The 15703-nt window shown below is 45.1% G+C and overlaps 2 protein-coding genes across 3 annotated transcripts in view; one reads left to right on the top strand and one right to left on the bottom strand.

Moving 5' to 3' along the window:
• The window catches only part of mospd2 (motile sperm domain containing 2), a 19027-nt gene extending 11102 nt beyond the window's left edge, over positions 1–7925 (bottom strand). For both annotated transcript variants that reach the window (XM_061691393.1, XM_061691394.1), the window contains exons 1-9: positions 7517–7925; positions 7362–7419; positions 6619–6774; positions 5827–5913; positions 5564–5718; positions 4618–4678; positions 4501–4539; positions 4294–4418; positions 2380–2553 (exon numbers count right to left, since the gene is read on the bottom strand). In XM_061691393.1, coding sequence (XP_061547377.1) covers positions 2380–2553; positions 4294–4418; positions 4501–4539; positions 4618–4678; positions 5564–5718; positions 5827–5913; positions 6619–6774; positions 7362–7419; positions 7517–7549 — 888 coding nt within the window. In that variant the 5' untranslated portion in view covers positions 7550–7925. The remainder of the gene's footprint in view (positions 1–2379; positions 2554–4293; positions 4419–4500; positions 4540–4617; positions 4679–5563; positions 5719–5826; positions 5914–6618; positions 6775–7361; positions 7420–7516) is intronic.
• On the top strand, positions 7797–15703 carry fancb (FA complementation group B). Its single transcript, XM_061691392.1, has 8 exons — positions 7797–8955; positions 9197–9352; positions 9733–9822; positions 9932–10060; positions 11583–11755; positions 12669–13084; positions 13503–13743; positions 14675–15703. Exons 1-8 carry the CDS (start codon positions 8080–8082, stop codon positions 15072–15074), a joined length of 2481 nt encoding a protein of 826 aa, XP_061547376.1. The 5' UTR covers positions 7797–8079; the 3' UTR covers positions 15075–15703.

Genomic DNA, 15703 nt, shown 5'->3' with positions numbered 1-15703 from the left:
ACTCCTCAAAAGCGTTGGTCTTGACTGTCTCAACGCCTCAGAGTATTAAGTTTGACTTGGTCTCAACTTCTCAAAGTCTTGGTTTCAACTCTGTTTTGTGCCCTCAAAACCTTGGTCTTGACTTGGTCTCAGCCCCTCAAAGTCTTGGCATTAACTCTGACTCAATGCTTCAAAGTGTTAGCCTTAACTCAGTCTGAATTCCTAAAAACCTTGGTTGTGACTTGTTCTCAGCCCCTCAAAGTGTTGGTCTTAAGTCTGTTTCAGGACCTCAAAGTGTTGGCTTTAACTCGGTGTCGGCCGTTCTCAATTTCTCTCAACTCAAGCCCTCAAGACATAGGTCTTGACTTGGTCTCAACACCTTGAAGTCTTGTTCTTGACTTGTTCTCAGTCGGTCAAAATATTAGTCTTACCTCCATCTCAATGCACCTCAGTCTTGGTCGTGACTTGGTCTCAGCTCCTTTCACAACAACTTTTAAGAATGGGGATAGCTTATTGAATTGAAATGTACAACTTGGTGGAAATAGGGCTGTACACACTATTATCAAACAAATGTAATCTACCTCCTCATACGGTTGGTAGGTTCAAGTGCAGGCAGTCTTTTGGGATGTGCTGATCACGCCACCCAAATATTTCTGGCCCAAGCCAGAATGCAAACTTCACATTCATTTTTCACATAAATGAGGCTAATAACTAATGATTTGCACATTTCTTTGGTTATCTTAATCTGTTGTGCATGATCAATGTGGTGTTACTCTACAATGCTTTCTCTTGTGTATCTGGGATTCAAAGGTTGTGGGCCTGGCTGTTTTCAGTGGCTACAGTTTCAGTTTACCACAAGTGATGTTGGCGGCCAACAGAAATAGTTGGCATGCTCGTAGGCTCGTACAAATGTGGGTCAAGCCCAAGTTGACGCCCAACTTTCTGCCGGGCATGGATTTCATGCAGGCTTATTTTGCGCACAGCGAGCTGCAAAAGAAACCATCCATTTTCCGTACCGCTTATCCTCATTAGGGTCGCAGGGGTGCTGGAGCCTATCCCAGCTGACTCTGGTCGAGTCTCGGACAGATATAAACAAACAACCATTCGCACTCACATTCACACCTATGGGCAAGTTAAGAGTCTTCAATTAACCTACCTTGCATGTTTTTGGAATGTGCGAGGAAACCGGAGTACCTGCAAACTCCACACAGGCGAGGCCGGATATGTTGTAAATAGTTTATTTGCATATATAAAAAGAGCAGCACATAAAACCAATTTATAACTATTAATAGTAGTATTCGTAGTAGTTGCCAGGTGAGTCACACCCGTGGGAGATGTGTGAGACGTATGAGTGTCGCCAACTTTTTCGACACCTACAACCAAAAGCGTTGCAGGCCGTGTCAAATATATATTTTTTATATATTCCATGGGGAATTTAAAAAAATGGACAGCGGTTCCACAAATGGTACCCGGGCCATAGTTTGGACACCCCTGATGCAACCGTAATCAAGCTTAAGTCAGCAGGTTTAGTGGACATATAGTATTACAGACTCAAATGGCTCATACGAGGATGGATGGGAGATGGCGAGAGAGGCGTTCACATCCATGCAATCAAAGACGTTCGAAGTCACCTTCATGAGTGCAAACTTCCAAATCTAAACATTACTATGCCTCTCAACTCAAGTCAGCTCCACAGAGAGGGTCTGATTACACGCCGCTGTAATCCTTGACTCAACTTTGAATATGTGAGAGAACAAAGACAGCCCTGCACCTTTGGAATCATTAACTGTGAGAAGAAGCGTTATCATTTGATGCGCATACTATAACGCATTTCCTCAAATCGTGACCGTCTCGCTCATAGACACCGTTGGCAATATTAGTCAGTCAATTCACTTGAGATTTAATGAACACTTCCCTAATCCCTTTTACCAATAGGAACAAAAACAAACAGCAGTTACTAAAATGTCAGTTGATAGATGCTACTGGCTACACTGACATTTCAGAAGTTAGCTGCTGAGCCCATCTGAACCTTGTCGCAGTACCTACCAAGGCATCTAGTCTTGCAAATGAGTTAGTGTGGAGACTTATTGCATGTTCGAAATTTTAAATTTTACGCTATCTAAACTCATTCACCGCCATTGACGTCTATAGAAGTCAAAACTCCATTGAAATTTGGAAGGGCTGGGCAGTGAATGATGATCTGTGCTTAAGTATATTGCCCTTTCTCACCATTTCTAAATATTCATTTTTACTTAGTTTTTAACTCCAGTTTCACTTGACATAAATGGCAATATACTAGTAAAATTTCTGATTATTATTACCAATGAAAGGCCTGTCTCATCTGCAGTTGAATAACTTGATTAAGCAGCTGCTATTTGTGGAAATGGGAGAGAGGGGTACCTTTTTGGGCTTGACGGCAACCTCGGAGTTAATGCTGGACTCGAGACCGTCTTTGCTCTCCAGCTCGCTCTCTTTGCTCTCAATCTCATCCTCACTGACGATTGGTCCATTGTCGCTGATGGGCGTCTGGAAGTCGTCGTCAGGGAGAGGTGGGTAGCTGTACTTGAACAGATCCTGGAATGTCCCCAGAGAGCTCATATCAATGCACGAGGTCGTTTTGAAGACACATGGTCACATGGAGTATTTAATGATGACTCGTAAATATATTCACCGAAGATCTGCCTTGAAAGACGACAATGGTCAGTTTTGATTGACACATCTCTCTGGTTAATTGAACAATATGTTGATTATTGGGGACATCAACTGAAATGCCGTAACTCTTCATGTAACATGACTCTGGTAGTATGAATATTAAATTAACTAGTGTAGCTGACCCTGAATGAAGACGAAGATATGAGTATCAATGCTACAGCTTTGCTTTTAATAGTTACAAAGCCTGTCCATGAGTTTAAAGATGAGTATTGGGGTGGGGGTCCGGGGTTGGTGCTGCGGGGTCTGGGTGGGATGGCCCTCTTTGTCGGTGGTTGTCCGGCCTAATGGGCACGACCTGCAGGCGCCATGGCTCTTAATCACCCACTTAGCGCACACACACACACACACCATATATTTTTCTCACTAAACACATCTGAGCACATACACATATCAAAGGGTCCCTGGGGGACTGGTATGGGATCGGGAGGGTGTGGGTGTGGGATCGGGTTTCAGCACGTCTGTGCTGTTTCCCTGGTCCGTGCGCCCTGCCCACACCCCTGGATTTTAAATGCAACACACAAACTCCCCATGTTTTAATGCACCACATACACCTATCTCTGGGGGGCGGCGGGTGGTTGGCTTGGGGGGGGGGGGACATTGGATCCCTGTGGCTCCCGCTGTGTCGCCGGTTGCCGGGGCGCCTTGGTGGGGCTGGCGGACGGGACACGTGCCACACCGAGGGACCCAGGGCAGTCCGGGCTGCTCTCGGGTGGACCCCTGGGCCTGATCCCACCCCTCGATTGATTGGGTGTGGTCCTCAGCCGCCACGGTGCAGTCACAGCAATTACAGGACACTTCTGTCAGTCTTTGTGCATGTAAAACGGTATCAATTCACTTGCATGTATCCGCAGACACACACCCCTGGGACTCTTTCACTGGGTGTGAGGTCACGCACTTCCTGCGACAAATAACTCATGAATATGCAAATCGCTTGTGTATCCCCTCACTAATACTCTCGTCCCGTAGACTTTTATAATTTACATAATTAATGCCACCACACTTCAGTTGTACAGCCGGGTTCACGGCCCTTGTCCTGCATGCTTCTTCTCCTGTCCTTGTCCTGTTCTATCTTGTCCTGTGCTTCCCTCACAGGGTGTAGCACTACAGCCCAATGCAACACTCATATTTAATGTTTCATTGTTGTAGATAATGTAATGATTTCCTTCTCTCATCCTGTTTACAATTAGTGCTTTGTCTTTGTTTCTCTGTCCCTTCTAGTAAACTTTGTTCTGTTCGACTGATCGAGGCTGATTCTCAATAAACCTTGATTATAATACCACAGCGGAAGCTTAAAAACTCCACTGTGACACGGTATAACTGTTCCGGCATAAAAAGGGATACAGGTTTTACCTGACAGCCGAACAGGACAAAAAATAAAACAATTAAAAAGTATTGACAGCTAATTTAAAAAAAGAAACATTAACATAAAAATTCCAGTTGACAATTTTATAATGAAAACAGATGCGAATACTCAGCTTTGTAAGATTTTAGTGACATAATGTGATCCTAATTTGGCAGAAGGTGTCTTCTAAGATAAAACATCCTCTATCATTCGGAAATATTGTGGATTAAGTCCCCAATATCGGGTGAACTTCAACGTACCGTTCCACCCATGTGAGGCGGTAAGTACTCCGGGTCAATAAACGACTGGAGTTCAGATCTGGATGCAAATTTGAGCTTGCTGATGGCCTCTGGACCCAACCACGTTTTCACGATCTTCCACGCAGCTACATGAGGCGGGGAGAGAGAAGGACACGTACATTTTAGGATGGCATTGTCGAAAACAGAATGTCACAGACTCGCGCTCACCGTTCATGATCCAAGGCATCTCCACAATAATCATCTTGGCTGAAACACACACAATAATTCAATTTAGTTCAATAAAGTGATAAATGCCAAAGTGTGTTTGACCAAAGGTTTACTTACAGAGCAACTTTGGATAATATACTTTGAAGCAATTTACAACATACTTCACAAAGTCCATGTCCTGCAATCAAATGAGACTTTAATCAGAATTGTATTTCTGTTAGGCATTATAAAAGCTTTGTTAAAGTCCCAATGTTTATGAGAAATGTCATTATTCTCTGTTGCTTTTAGGTTTGTGTAAGAATTTTGTCAGTATTTCTGTACATTGTGGCCTCCACTTAAATTGAGGCCATACTTTCAAATAAATGCCTGGTACTCTCTGCAGTTGGGTAAATAAACACTGCACTACTTGGGGAATTTTGTCATTTTGGGGAGACATTTTTGTGGAAAGACTTTCAGATTTTTCCTCATCTTCTGAAATTGCAAAGACCAAACACACTTTATCGATTAATTAATTAAGAATATAATTGGCAGCTGCGAGCCCGAAGAAGCCTGTGATGGATGTTCAGCGTAGCGTTTCACGTAGACTGCAATCATCATTCCAACAGATTTATCAATAGAAGCAAGCCCCGCTCCCTGACTGGGCTCCGTAATTGGCAGGAGTCCTCATTGCTATGCAGGGGAGCCGCTCCTCGGCCTTAACGAGATCATACTGAACAGCGACGACGCTCCGGCTCCCGTTGAAGCGCTGCTTTCCGATCTGATTTTCTAAACTCCTCATTTCGTTTGCGTGCTATAAAGCCGTTTCTTCGTTTTGGTTTTCTATGCATCTTGCTGGTTTAGGTCTGTAACCCGATCGCTGCGCGAGGGAGCTCACGTGTGACACGGCGCGTCCATGGATTAGAAAGACCCCTTGAATTAAAGGTTATTTTAATCTCTAAAGCGTAAAACCACTGAAGAGCGTCAGTCCCTGCAAGTACAGAGCAGGCAATAGGACGATGACTTTACAGCCTTATAACACGTTTTCCACAATCTGAATAAAACATATTTGACAAAGACAACTTACTATATTGGTGAGGCCAGACTCTGACATGTCAAACACGACTGTTAAGGGCATCCCAGGTTCTTTTTTAACATTTCGCTCCAGCCAGAAAGCCACATATTTCCTCTTGTCAATGACTGCTTTTGCATCCTTTACATGTAGTTTTACCTTAAACCAGACTGGAGAAAAATTAGTACATTACTGTCAGTTTATTCACATCTAATCAAATCATCTTTTTGTTATTCCAGCAAAAGAGTGAAAGGAAACGGCTCGAGCGTCAAACATACAGAGCTTGTTGCCCTCTTTGTCGTATCCATGGAGAAAGACCGCCCCTGTCTCAAACATCCATCTGGGAATGGAGCTCTCCGAGAGATCTGAGGGGGGAAAACAAGCTTGTTAAACCATTGTTCCACAAATGCGGATTGCGTAAGGAAAGTTCAACACATTGCCTCAACCGCTTGAATCCACTGGTCATCATCCTCTGATGTTTTTTAAGGAGTTGCGTAATCTCAAGCTGAAGAGAAGAACTGAAACTAGTCTGACAAGTTGCCTTTATTGTGATCACAAAAGAACCAGTGTTTGATTTCATGAGAAAATAAAAACCGTTTATGGATGACAAAAGGAGGAATGGTATCCAACCTCTGTGACATTGATCTCTAATCACATTCCCTTAACACGACTGACTCGCAAATTGCATTTGCTGGCTGTATTAGAAGACTTCCCCAGAGCGAAGAAAACCCTGAGGATACTTAAACAGCAGGTATTGTTGTCAGAGGCCTATTCATGATGTTTAACGCACAATGGCACTCTTGTGTGTACGGGCTCAGCCCCGAGAAGCGGCGCGGATCTGACAACCATCGAGCAAGGCGACGTAAACAGCTCCATTGACAGGCAGAGCTGAACTTGAGCACTTGTTGATACCAGCTGCTGCGCTGACGAATGAAGCGCAAACCACTGTGACGTGACGTTTACGCTCTAATTAAATCCCTGATCGTGTGTTATGTGCTACGTTAATGCAGGTTCTGGAAGTCAGCCTCTGACCGTGCATGTAGAAAGACAGTGATTATGTGACCCCTCACCGTTAATGCCGTACTCTTTCCTCCATTGGAAGCTCTCGTCAATCATTTTCAAGGCGTCGTCCACCACGTAGAGTCGCCACATCAGGTAGCCCTCCACCATGGAGTTGTCTTTCTGCAGTCTGTCCACATCTCTTAGGTCATATTTGTCTGATGAATCTGACATTAAAATCCACATTTTTTTTTCACTACACAACCTGTTAGTGAGCTGGCAGATGATGCACAAACGTTAAGTAATTATGAACAAAATGCTTCATGAATTCCTGCATTTGTTCATCTATGCCAGGAACGTATTTGTGAAAGGCAAAATGCTCTTCCACTGGAAGGCAGAAGGTGCATAATTAACTTGTGTAGTCTTTTTTTATATATCAAAGCAGCCTTTTGAGTTTTTAAAGTCCCCCAAGAGGCCCATATTAAATGCATTATATGCATTATATATTAATTAATTTGAGGCTTTTTTTTTTTTGTCCCGTTCCTCTGAGGTTTTGGGTTCAGAATTGACCCACTTGTTTTCCAGGCATGAAAGTGGAAGTAACATAGTAAGAGCGTGTGGTCACCATTAGCTGGTTATCTGTTTGAAGCTTATCTGGACCTTGCGTTAACTCATGATGCTGTCATGGTCACAAAGTAGGCACTTAAGTAGGGATATTTCACATACAATAGTTGGTTTGTGTATGTAAGCAAGTGTAACATCGTGCAAAAAGTGTGAGGGGAAATGACAGCCTGAATCATCATGTCAACCTTACCTCGGAGGAATTCGTTTTTGAATCTCTCTCTCGTCTGCTCAATTTTCTCCTCGATGCCCTGCCACAGGAGAGTTTATTGAAGTTGAGACACGCGTTTAAAAGCAAAAACAACATCGCAATGTGCGCTCCATCTTCCCATTTCCAATTTCAAATACCTGCTCTCCTTGGTGTTGTTCAAGTTCAGCCATGTTCAACTGTCACCGGCGCGTTCCCTTCCCTTGTCTCGGTTAGTTCCCCGTTAGCTCGCTCGCTCGCTCGCTTCCTAGCTTCAGTTTGGGTGAATCACAGGAAAGTGGGGAAACTGACGCCCTGTCGAAGCCATTTTGGCTCGGGCTCGTTGGCCACTCCTCTTCGCTTTGTTGTTCTTTTGTGACGGGGTAAAGGGAAGAAAGGGGCGCGCCGTCGTGTTCCAGATAGCGCGCACACATACGCACAATAAAGGCGTGAAAGCAATCACTTTTACACGGCCGGTACGTTCTGGCTTCGTCACTGTGGCTAACCCTGTTAGCTTGTGTCCGTTGACTCACGGCACCACTGTCGGCAGAGCCAACTCCCACAATGCACTTCGAGGTGACACTTCCGGGTCGGCGCGCGTTTTCGAGTGACGCGCGGCCGACAGAAAGCCACTTGAACTCCTGTAAGTGTCAACACGCGGATTGATGTATAAGTGCAACGGTAATTACATCGCAGAAGCGTCTCGTTGTCATTTAAATGCATCATGAAGGGCGTCACGTCGACTTCGACCCAACTCTCCTTCTGCGGTAAGGTAATCACATTTAATCACACCTTGAGTGAAAATAAGACGAGCGAGCTGACCTTCCGTGGCTTTTCCTTCCAACCGGAGCAAGAGGTGTTCGTGAAGGCATCACAAGGCGCGGCTGTCATCAGCCACAAAAGCGCAGCACGCGTGGATGCCTTCATCACGTCGAAAAGCGTCGTGGGTGTTCACAGGAGGACGAGCACGCCGTGTGTCCTTGTGGCAAAAAACAACAAGAAGGCGGACTTGTTTGTGTATAAACTTTTCGCTCTGAGTGTCTGCAACCAGCTGGAGCCTTGCATTGAGTTCTCACTCCCACATGGCCTGAGTGGGGACGTTTGCATCCTGCAAGGGCCCACAGTGCTGTGGACGCATGCTGATGCTGTGTTTCATGCATCAAGTGATTCAGGAGGGGTCAAGCGGGTGCCCCTCCAGCTGTCCCACTGTCTTATCGGCGAGCTCCCCCTCCATAAGCGACAAGGGTTCATACTGGGACAACAGGAGCGCTCCACCAAACAGACTGTGGCCTATTTGCTCGGGACCGGTCGCACCGTTGACGGCTCAGTGGTTTTACCTCACCCTTACATTCGCATCACGAAGTGCATCTCTGTGCTGTCGGCCAGCCTGGCGGGCGACGCGCTGCGGTGCACTGCGGTTGCGGCCACTGCCAGTCGTCAACTGCTTTATTTGGAGAACGGCGCCGTGGAGCACGCGTGCCTTCTGCCGTTCGAGAGTCCTGAAAGTATACAGGCGGTCGACGCTGGAAGAAATGGAGTCATCTTTGTCATAGCTTTCGATCAAGGCCACGTGTGCGCAGTGTGGAAGGATGCATTTCAAGTATGTATGACCAACATGCAGCAGGCACCCTCAAGATATTGTTGCATGCACTGAAAACTAAGCCCCAGTTCACCTGCGACCCTAAAGGGGGGAAAAAAAGGAGTGATGGCTCGGTTATCACATATTGTACTGAGCTGACTTGTTCGTCTTGTTCAGAGTGATCCGTCCATTGCGACACGGTTTTCAGTTTCTCACAACTCTCGGCACTAAACACACAGTTTGTGCGAATTGTCTCTTTCAGGTAGCCGCCCAGTGGTCAAATGTGAGCTCGGTGCACGTGGACGACTATCTTGGATGCGGCACGGAGCAGATATTGTTGGTTTTTAAGGGTGACGACGCATCGGGACAGCCGCCGGAACATTTCATCATCACCGACCTCTGCGGGATCTCTTATTCTGTAATGAAAACTTTTACTCCATCAGTGCTGTATATAGCTTTTTTTTCACATTTTTTTAACAGGTCTTAGGTGACTTAAGGAAATGTCTTTGACATGCTTTCATCAAAATACCCCAGTGATCAACAACAACAACAAAAAACACGTAACACAGAAACACCCTGTTTTACGTCTTTCTGAAACTACAAGGCTGTTCCTAACTGTGTCGTTCATTGTGAGTTTTGTTTTCAAAGCCTGCTAGCTGACCACTTTCTGTGGAAGTCTTTCAGATGAAAGTCAATGTGAGATGAATAAGGAGAGCTCAATTAGAACATTATAAGCAAACACTGAAAAAAAGTCAGTTAACCTAGTGTCTCAATAAATGCAAAATGTTGCCATTTTAGCGTGGCGAGCACAGTGGCGCAACGGCGAAGACGTCCCCTCCACCAGAGAGCCAACTCCTCACAATTCAAGCTTTGGAATCCAGACTGCAGGTGACCGATTAAAAACACGGCTAAAGTTACATCACCGCATCACACTTTCCTGATGCTGACCCATGCCTTTTGACTTCCTCCGTCACGTGCCCGTCACGCGTCTCTCAAGAGTGGACTGAGCGCGCTGCGAGAGCTTCAGGGGGAAGTGAGAGTGAAGGACAGAGTCGTGCAGCAGTCGGTGCGAGCGCTCACCGATGTGGTGCGCCATCGAGAGCCAAATCTCGCGCAGCCTGAGCAGGTACTACGCACGTGTGCATATAAGGAATTAACATCCTTTTATTTATTAAAGCAGTGCATTGGAAAATCCAGAGTCGAACACAACACAACAATTCCTGGCTAAAACACATTGAAACCTTTGAAGTAACATTTTAGTATTCTTAACTATCAAACAAGTGTCAAGTAAAACGACTCACATTTACTGGCGAGGGAGTAGGATGGTGACTTATTGTGAGTAATGAAATACGGTAAATTATTACAAAATCTATATAATGCAGCCCTATGGGGGGCACAAGCCAGTGCAAACTGTAGGCCGGTCCCCAAGCCCGGATAAATGCAGAGGGTTGCGTCAGGAAGGGCATCCGGCTTAAAACTTTGCCAAACAAATACGAGCGTTCATCCAAAGAATTCCATACCGGAGCGGTCGTGGCCCGGGTTAACAACGTCCGCCACCGGCGGCGTCACCCTGCAGGGTGCTGGTGGAAATTCAGCTACTGTGGGTCAAAGTCGAAGAAGAGGTGGAAAGCGGGTTCCTCGGCAGAAAGAGAAGAGGAAAGCACAGAGCCGAGAACTGAATGTGTGGACTTTGAATGTTGGGACTATGACAGGAAAATCTCGGGAGTTGGTTGACATGATGATTCGGAGAAAGGTTGATATAGTGTGTGTCCAGGAGACCAGGTGGAAAGGAAGTAAGGCTCGACGTTTAGGGGTGGGGTTTAAATTATTTTACCATGGTGTAGATGGGAAGAGAAATGGAGTCGGGGTTATTTTAAAAGAAGAGTTGGCTAAGAATGTCTTGGTGGTGAAAAGAGTGAGATCGAGTGATGAGGCTGAAACTTGAAATTGAGGGTGTTATGTATAATGTGATTAGTGGCTATGCCCCACAGGTAGGATGTGACCTAGAGGTGAAAGAGAAATTCTGGAAAGAGCCAGACAAAGTAGTTCTGAGCATCCCAGACAGAGAGAGAGTCGTGATTGGTGCAGATTGTAATGGACATGTTGGTGAAGGAAATAGGGGTGATGAAGAAGTGATGGGTAAGTACGGCATCCAGGAAAGGAACTTGGAGGGACAGATGGTGGGAGACTTTGCAAAAAAGATGAAAATGGCTGTAGTGAACACTTTTTTCCAGAAGAGGCAGGAACATAGGGTGACGTACAAGAGTGGAGGTAGAAGCACGCAGGTGGATTACATCTTGTGCAGACGATGTAATCTGAAGGAGGTTACCGACGGTAAAGTAGTGGTAGGGGAGAGTGTGGTTTGACAGCATAGGATGGTGGTGTGTAAAATGACTCTGGTGGTGGGCAGGCACAAAGCCGTTAGATCCGCTCTGACACTTGTCACTCATTGATAAGTGGTGACAGCCAGTGTTTGTGATGATGCCACAAAGTCTTGTCTACAGCAACACTGCAGCAAATGATGTTTCTTGTTTAAACGCAGTGGCCCCCGCTTGTGTCCCTTTCTTGTCTTTTGTTGACATCCAAACCCCAAACGGCGATCGGGCTGTCGCACGCTTGTCGTTAGTCGTTACCGTCGTTCTTTCCAGGAAGGACTCGTCGCTCTTTGGGAGAGTGATGACCAGTCAAAGGACGAGGCCGCCGATGACGAGACCCGAGTCGTGCCAGCGGTGCCCCGCGGACCTCACGTTGACAAGCTGTGGCATCGCGTCGTCGACGGACGAATGGTCGTGGGAGTGATACTTGCTGCCGACAGCTCAGTGTAATTCAATTTCATTGTCAGACACTCAATTTAACAATATATTGATTTATTGTGATTGCAGTTTTCTTTACTGTGTAATATTACGTTGTTTGTAATATTATTTTTTTGCACCCGAGTCACTTGATTTTGAGTATCTACAACTACAGAGTCCCGATCGGATACGTCGGCAATGCAATAAGAAGAAAAAAGAGCACGTGCAAATTTTTCAAATTTTTCTTAATTTAGTTTATTTGAACAAAAGCATCCAAATGTTATATCTTTTTACATGGCTGTAAATACTCAAGTTGACACAAAACGTTGGAAAGATATCCCTCAAAAGTCCAACAAATCTCGAGTGAGTGTATAAAGCAGTTGTTCTCAAACTTATAGAAACAAACAAAACAAAACAAAAAAAGGGTTTTGAATTTATTAATCGTCACAGAACAAATTGCATTTGGAGTTTTTGCTCTATTTTTAGAAATAACAGTATCAGTGAAAACGTCAACATCATTCTCTTGGTAAGGATGAAATTACAGGGATAGCTGAAGATCTTGTATTGGAAGTCATTAGCATGAGCAGTTTAACCTGTAATACTCGGAAGTGGTCAAATAAACACATCTATTATTAGCAAACAGGATGTAGTGGGCGAAGTATAATTTGTACTTGTCGATTGCCCCTAGTCTAATGTGAATTTCGGCCCAATGCAGGTGTCATGGCATGGCTTTTATTTATTTCTCTCTCTCTCTCTAATAACCTGACATTCTCCTTTTGTGGGAGCGATCTGATATCTCCCACCACCTGCTGCAGCACATGTAGAGAAAAACTATTGCCTCAGGAGTCGCCGAAATTTCTGATGTATTCTCACCATCTGGAATATTGTTGTTAATCACCTACTTGTATTTCCACACGCAACTCTGTGCTATTTTTGTTCCAGACCAGCGGTCAGTACGAGCTTATCCGTCCTGACAGAGGCGGGCCGCGGCTCCGCGCCCGCAGTCATCCAAACCCAAAGCCGAGTGTCGTGGCTCCCCGCGCTCGCCCCCTCACCCTCCGCCTCCTCGGCCGCCACCTTCCCTGAGCCGGCAGCCAAAAGAAGCAAGCGGCACGACGCAGGGGGCCCGAATGATCTCAACGCGGCCAGACTCGCCGTGACTGCCGTGACCGGGCTGGCACCTCTGCTGAACTCTGGCTATGTCAAATGCAATGTCATGCTCCATTACAGCCCGAGAACGGACGGCTCGGTTCTCGCCCGTGCCCCGGCACCGACGGTCTTGCATTGCGGTCAGGTTACTGTAGACATCCACGCAGACTTCAAAACCCAACCTTTGAGCAACCCTGAGCTTAAAACAGGTAAATTGCAATGTCACCTAATTTTTACACTGCGTTCCAAATTAGTATGCAAATTGTATTTTCCTCACATTTTCCTGAATAGTTGATAACAAATGACATTCGGCATAATTTTCAAGTCGTCAGAATATAATTCAAATGATTGTCATAACAGTATTTGTTTGAAGAATGAAAGACTTAAAATGCACTGTTCCAAATTATTGGGCACAACAGTTTGAAGACATTTGACATGTTTTAAAGAAGTGAAAATAGTCATTCATTGAATTTGCAGCGTATTTACTGAAATCAAGTCAACTTTTTAGAGGTCATTTTCTCACCTTCAGGGACCATAAAGCGACCAACAAGCTCTCTTCCCAGCATGTTTTTGTAAGTACCAATACATTCATGTTTGTTGACCATTTTTATTCTCTTGGTTACCCAGACGAGGCTCAGGAGGACTTGCTGTGTCTGTTGGCGGTGCTGGATCACTGGGTCTTCCGCATAGACTCTCCCGATCACAGCTTGGGCGATATTGACGGCTGGCTGCAGAGGAGAGTGGGCTGTAAGAGGGTCGAAGTGAGCCCTCAGCATCAACTATTCGCTTCTCAAGGACTCTCTTCTCTCTCGCTGCTGCGCTGGCGTCGCAACAGTCCTTTCCGGGGGGAACTGGAGGTCCACTCGAGGTGAGAAGGATGCATTTGTAGTGCCAAAAGCAAAACACTCTGGCAAACAAGACGTTTGTATTAATCGAGGAAAGGCGTGACTTTGGAAGAACACTTTATGTTGTAAAACAAATTGGAAAAAAAGTGAATAAATAGCTACTATTGAAAGCAGATGTCTGGAATCTACAGGATCTTTTCGAATATCTGTTTGGTACAGCTGTCAGTGTCTTCTTTATGTATGTTTTTGCTATTCACAGTCCACTGTAATTATGATGCACAAACTGTTTAGTTCGTTACATTCCATTCACGTTATTACTGTATATTTTTGCATGTACTATAGAGTAGGGGTGTCAAACTCATTTTTGTCACAGGCCACATCGTAGTTATGACTTCCCTTGAAGGGCCGCTACGATAAAATAGCATACAGTATTTACAACAAATTGATAAGCAGTTTTGAAATCAGAAGCCTATAAAAACAAGTTTTTCAACTGTTTACATTTTTTGTCAAAGGCGGATTGGTAACAAAAAATGCTTGCAACCTCTCGATGTTATTTCACCAAAACAAAATTAACAATTTTGATTTGCTTTCGCGGGCTGCAATAAAATGTCACGGGCTGGATCTGGCCCCTGGGGCACCAGTTTGACATATAATTTTTTGCATGCTATTTTTCTTCTTTAAAAAAAAAAAAAAAGTCGTTACAAACATTTTCGTTCGGTCGTACTTCCATTTATGCCAATGAGGGAAGATGATTTGTATGTCAAGGCACCATTGTATTTTGCAAAAACAAAGCTATGACTTCACAAGTAGCGAATCAGGAAACACTGTAGTCACATAGTCACTGTTACGTGTAGAGCATTATTGTTGTATTTTTCAATGTCTTGTATTGTTTTCGAAGTCTGTTGGGCCACATCAAATAAAAATTCATTTGAGGGCTTCATTGCTTTTTCGCAGCCACTTGCAGATGCTCAAGCTTCTGGACACCCTGCTAGGTCACCTCCCAGCGTCCTGCTCCATCCAGCCCATCTGTGGCATAAGAGGAGAGGGGTCATCTGAAAATCTCGCTTTGGCTTTGGAGAAGGAAGTGGCATCACTACGGGGGTTTGTGTCAATGCAGCAGCGTGGGCAGCAGGAACGCGACGAGAGAGCGACTGGGCCCGAGGAGATCCCTGAGCCGGGCACACCCGAGGGGCTCCGCAGGTGTCGACTGGTTTGGGAACAGGACGTGGAGAGGAGTTTGCGGGATTTAAACCGACAGGTGGACGTGAGCAGGTACCGCGAGTTCATCCAAAAGCTGTCTGTCGCCCAGCTTGATGCAGATTTAGCTGCTCTCATGGAAACGCAGATGAAATAACGTTATTAACTGCTGACGGTGTGCGTTGAACAAAGTCACATTTGGCTTTGAAGAGCAAACTGATGCCGACATGGTTACATTCCGTGCTCGCGTCCTGTCTCCACTTGAGCGCATTTCTACGTGATCGCCTGCCATCGCTTCAATCTGCTGCGCTGTGCTCATCTTAATCCTCCGAACTTTGTGTCCTCGCACTCTTTGTTGATGCTTTCTAGTTTCACCCCGAAGTGAGAAATGTCAGGGGAGGGAAGGGGCATCGCACAAGGGAAAGCTTTTACTCGTTCTTCCACCTCACGGTTGACTTGTTTTCTTCCTGGGACATGATGTAGTTGCTCATACGATGCTGTTGAGAAAAGGCCAGAAGTGCAGAAGATGTCTTCCATATTGACCTGACCAGCATGTGTAGCAGAAAAATGGCCAGAGGTGACCAATACAAATCTATTTATTTTATTTACCCGAGCCTCATGTCGCATTATTTTTTCCCCCACATTACATAAAAATCTGATGATTTTATCAGGTACCGCTTGTGCAAATTAATGAGATCAATGCAAGAGATGTATCAATAGAGTCAATATTTTTGCCCTGTTCATGCTGAATTATTTAACAAATTCATTATAAAAATGATACACAAT

Source organism: Phycodurus eques, chromosome 12 (genome assembly GCF_024500275.1).
Source record: "Phycodurus eques isolate BA_2022a chromosome 12, UOR_Pequ_1.1, whole genome shotgun sequence".
NCBI classification, from domain to species: domain Eukaryota; kingdom Metazoa; phylum Chordata; class Actinopteri; order Syngnathiformes; family Syngnathidae; genus Phycodurus; species Phycodurus eques.
This window is presented reverse-complemented; position numbering and strand designations above follow the sequence as displayed.

What these genes read in the sequence shown, in the direction of transcription:
- fancb (XM_061691392.1), top strand. Translation starts at nt 8,080, where the DNA reads ATGAAGGGCGTCACGTCGACTTCGACCCAACTCTCCTTCTGCGGTAAG. An exon ending in TGTGGAAGGATGCATTTCAA is followed by an intron (nt 8,956 to 9,196) that starts GTATGTATGACC and finishes TGTCTCTTTCAG; the next exon opens with GTAGCCGCCCAGTGGTCAAA. An exon ending in GAACTGGAGGTCCACTCGAG is followed by an intron (nt 13,744 to 14,674) that starts GTGAGAAGGATG and finishes GCTTTTTCGCAG; the next exon opens with CCACTTGCAGATGCTCAAGC.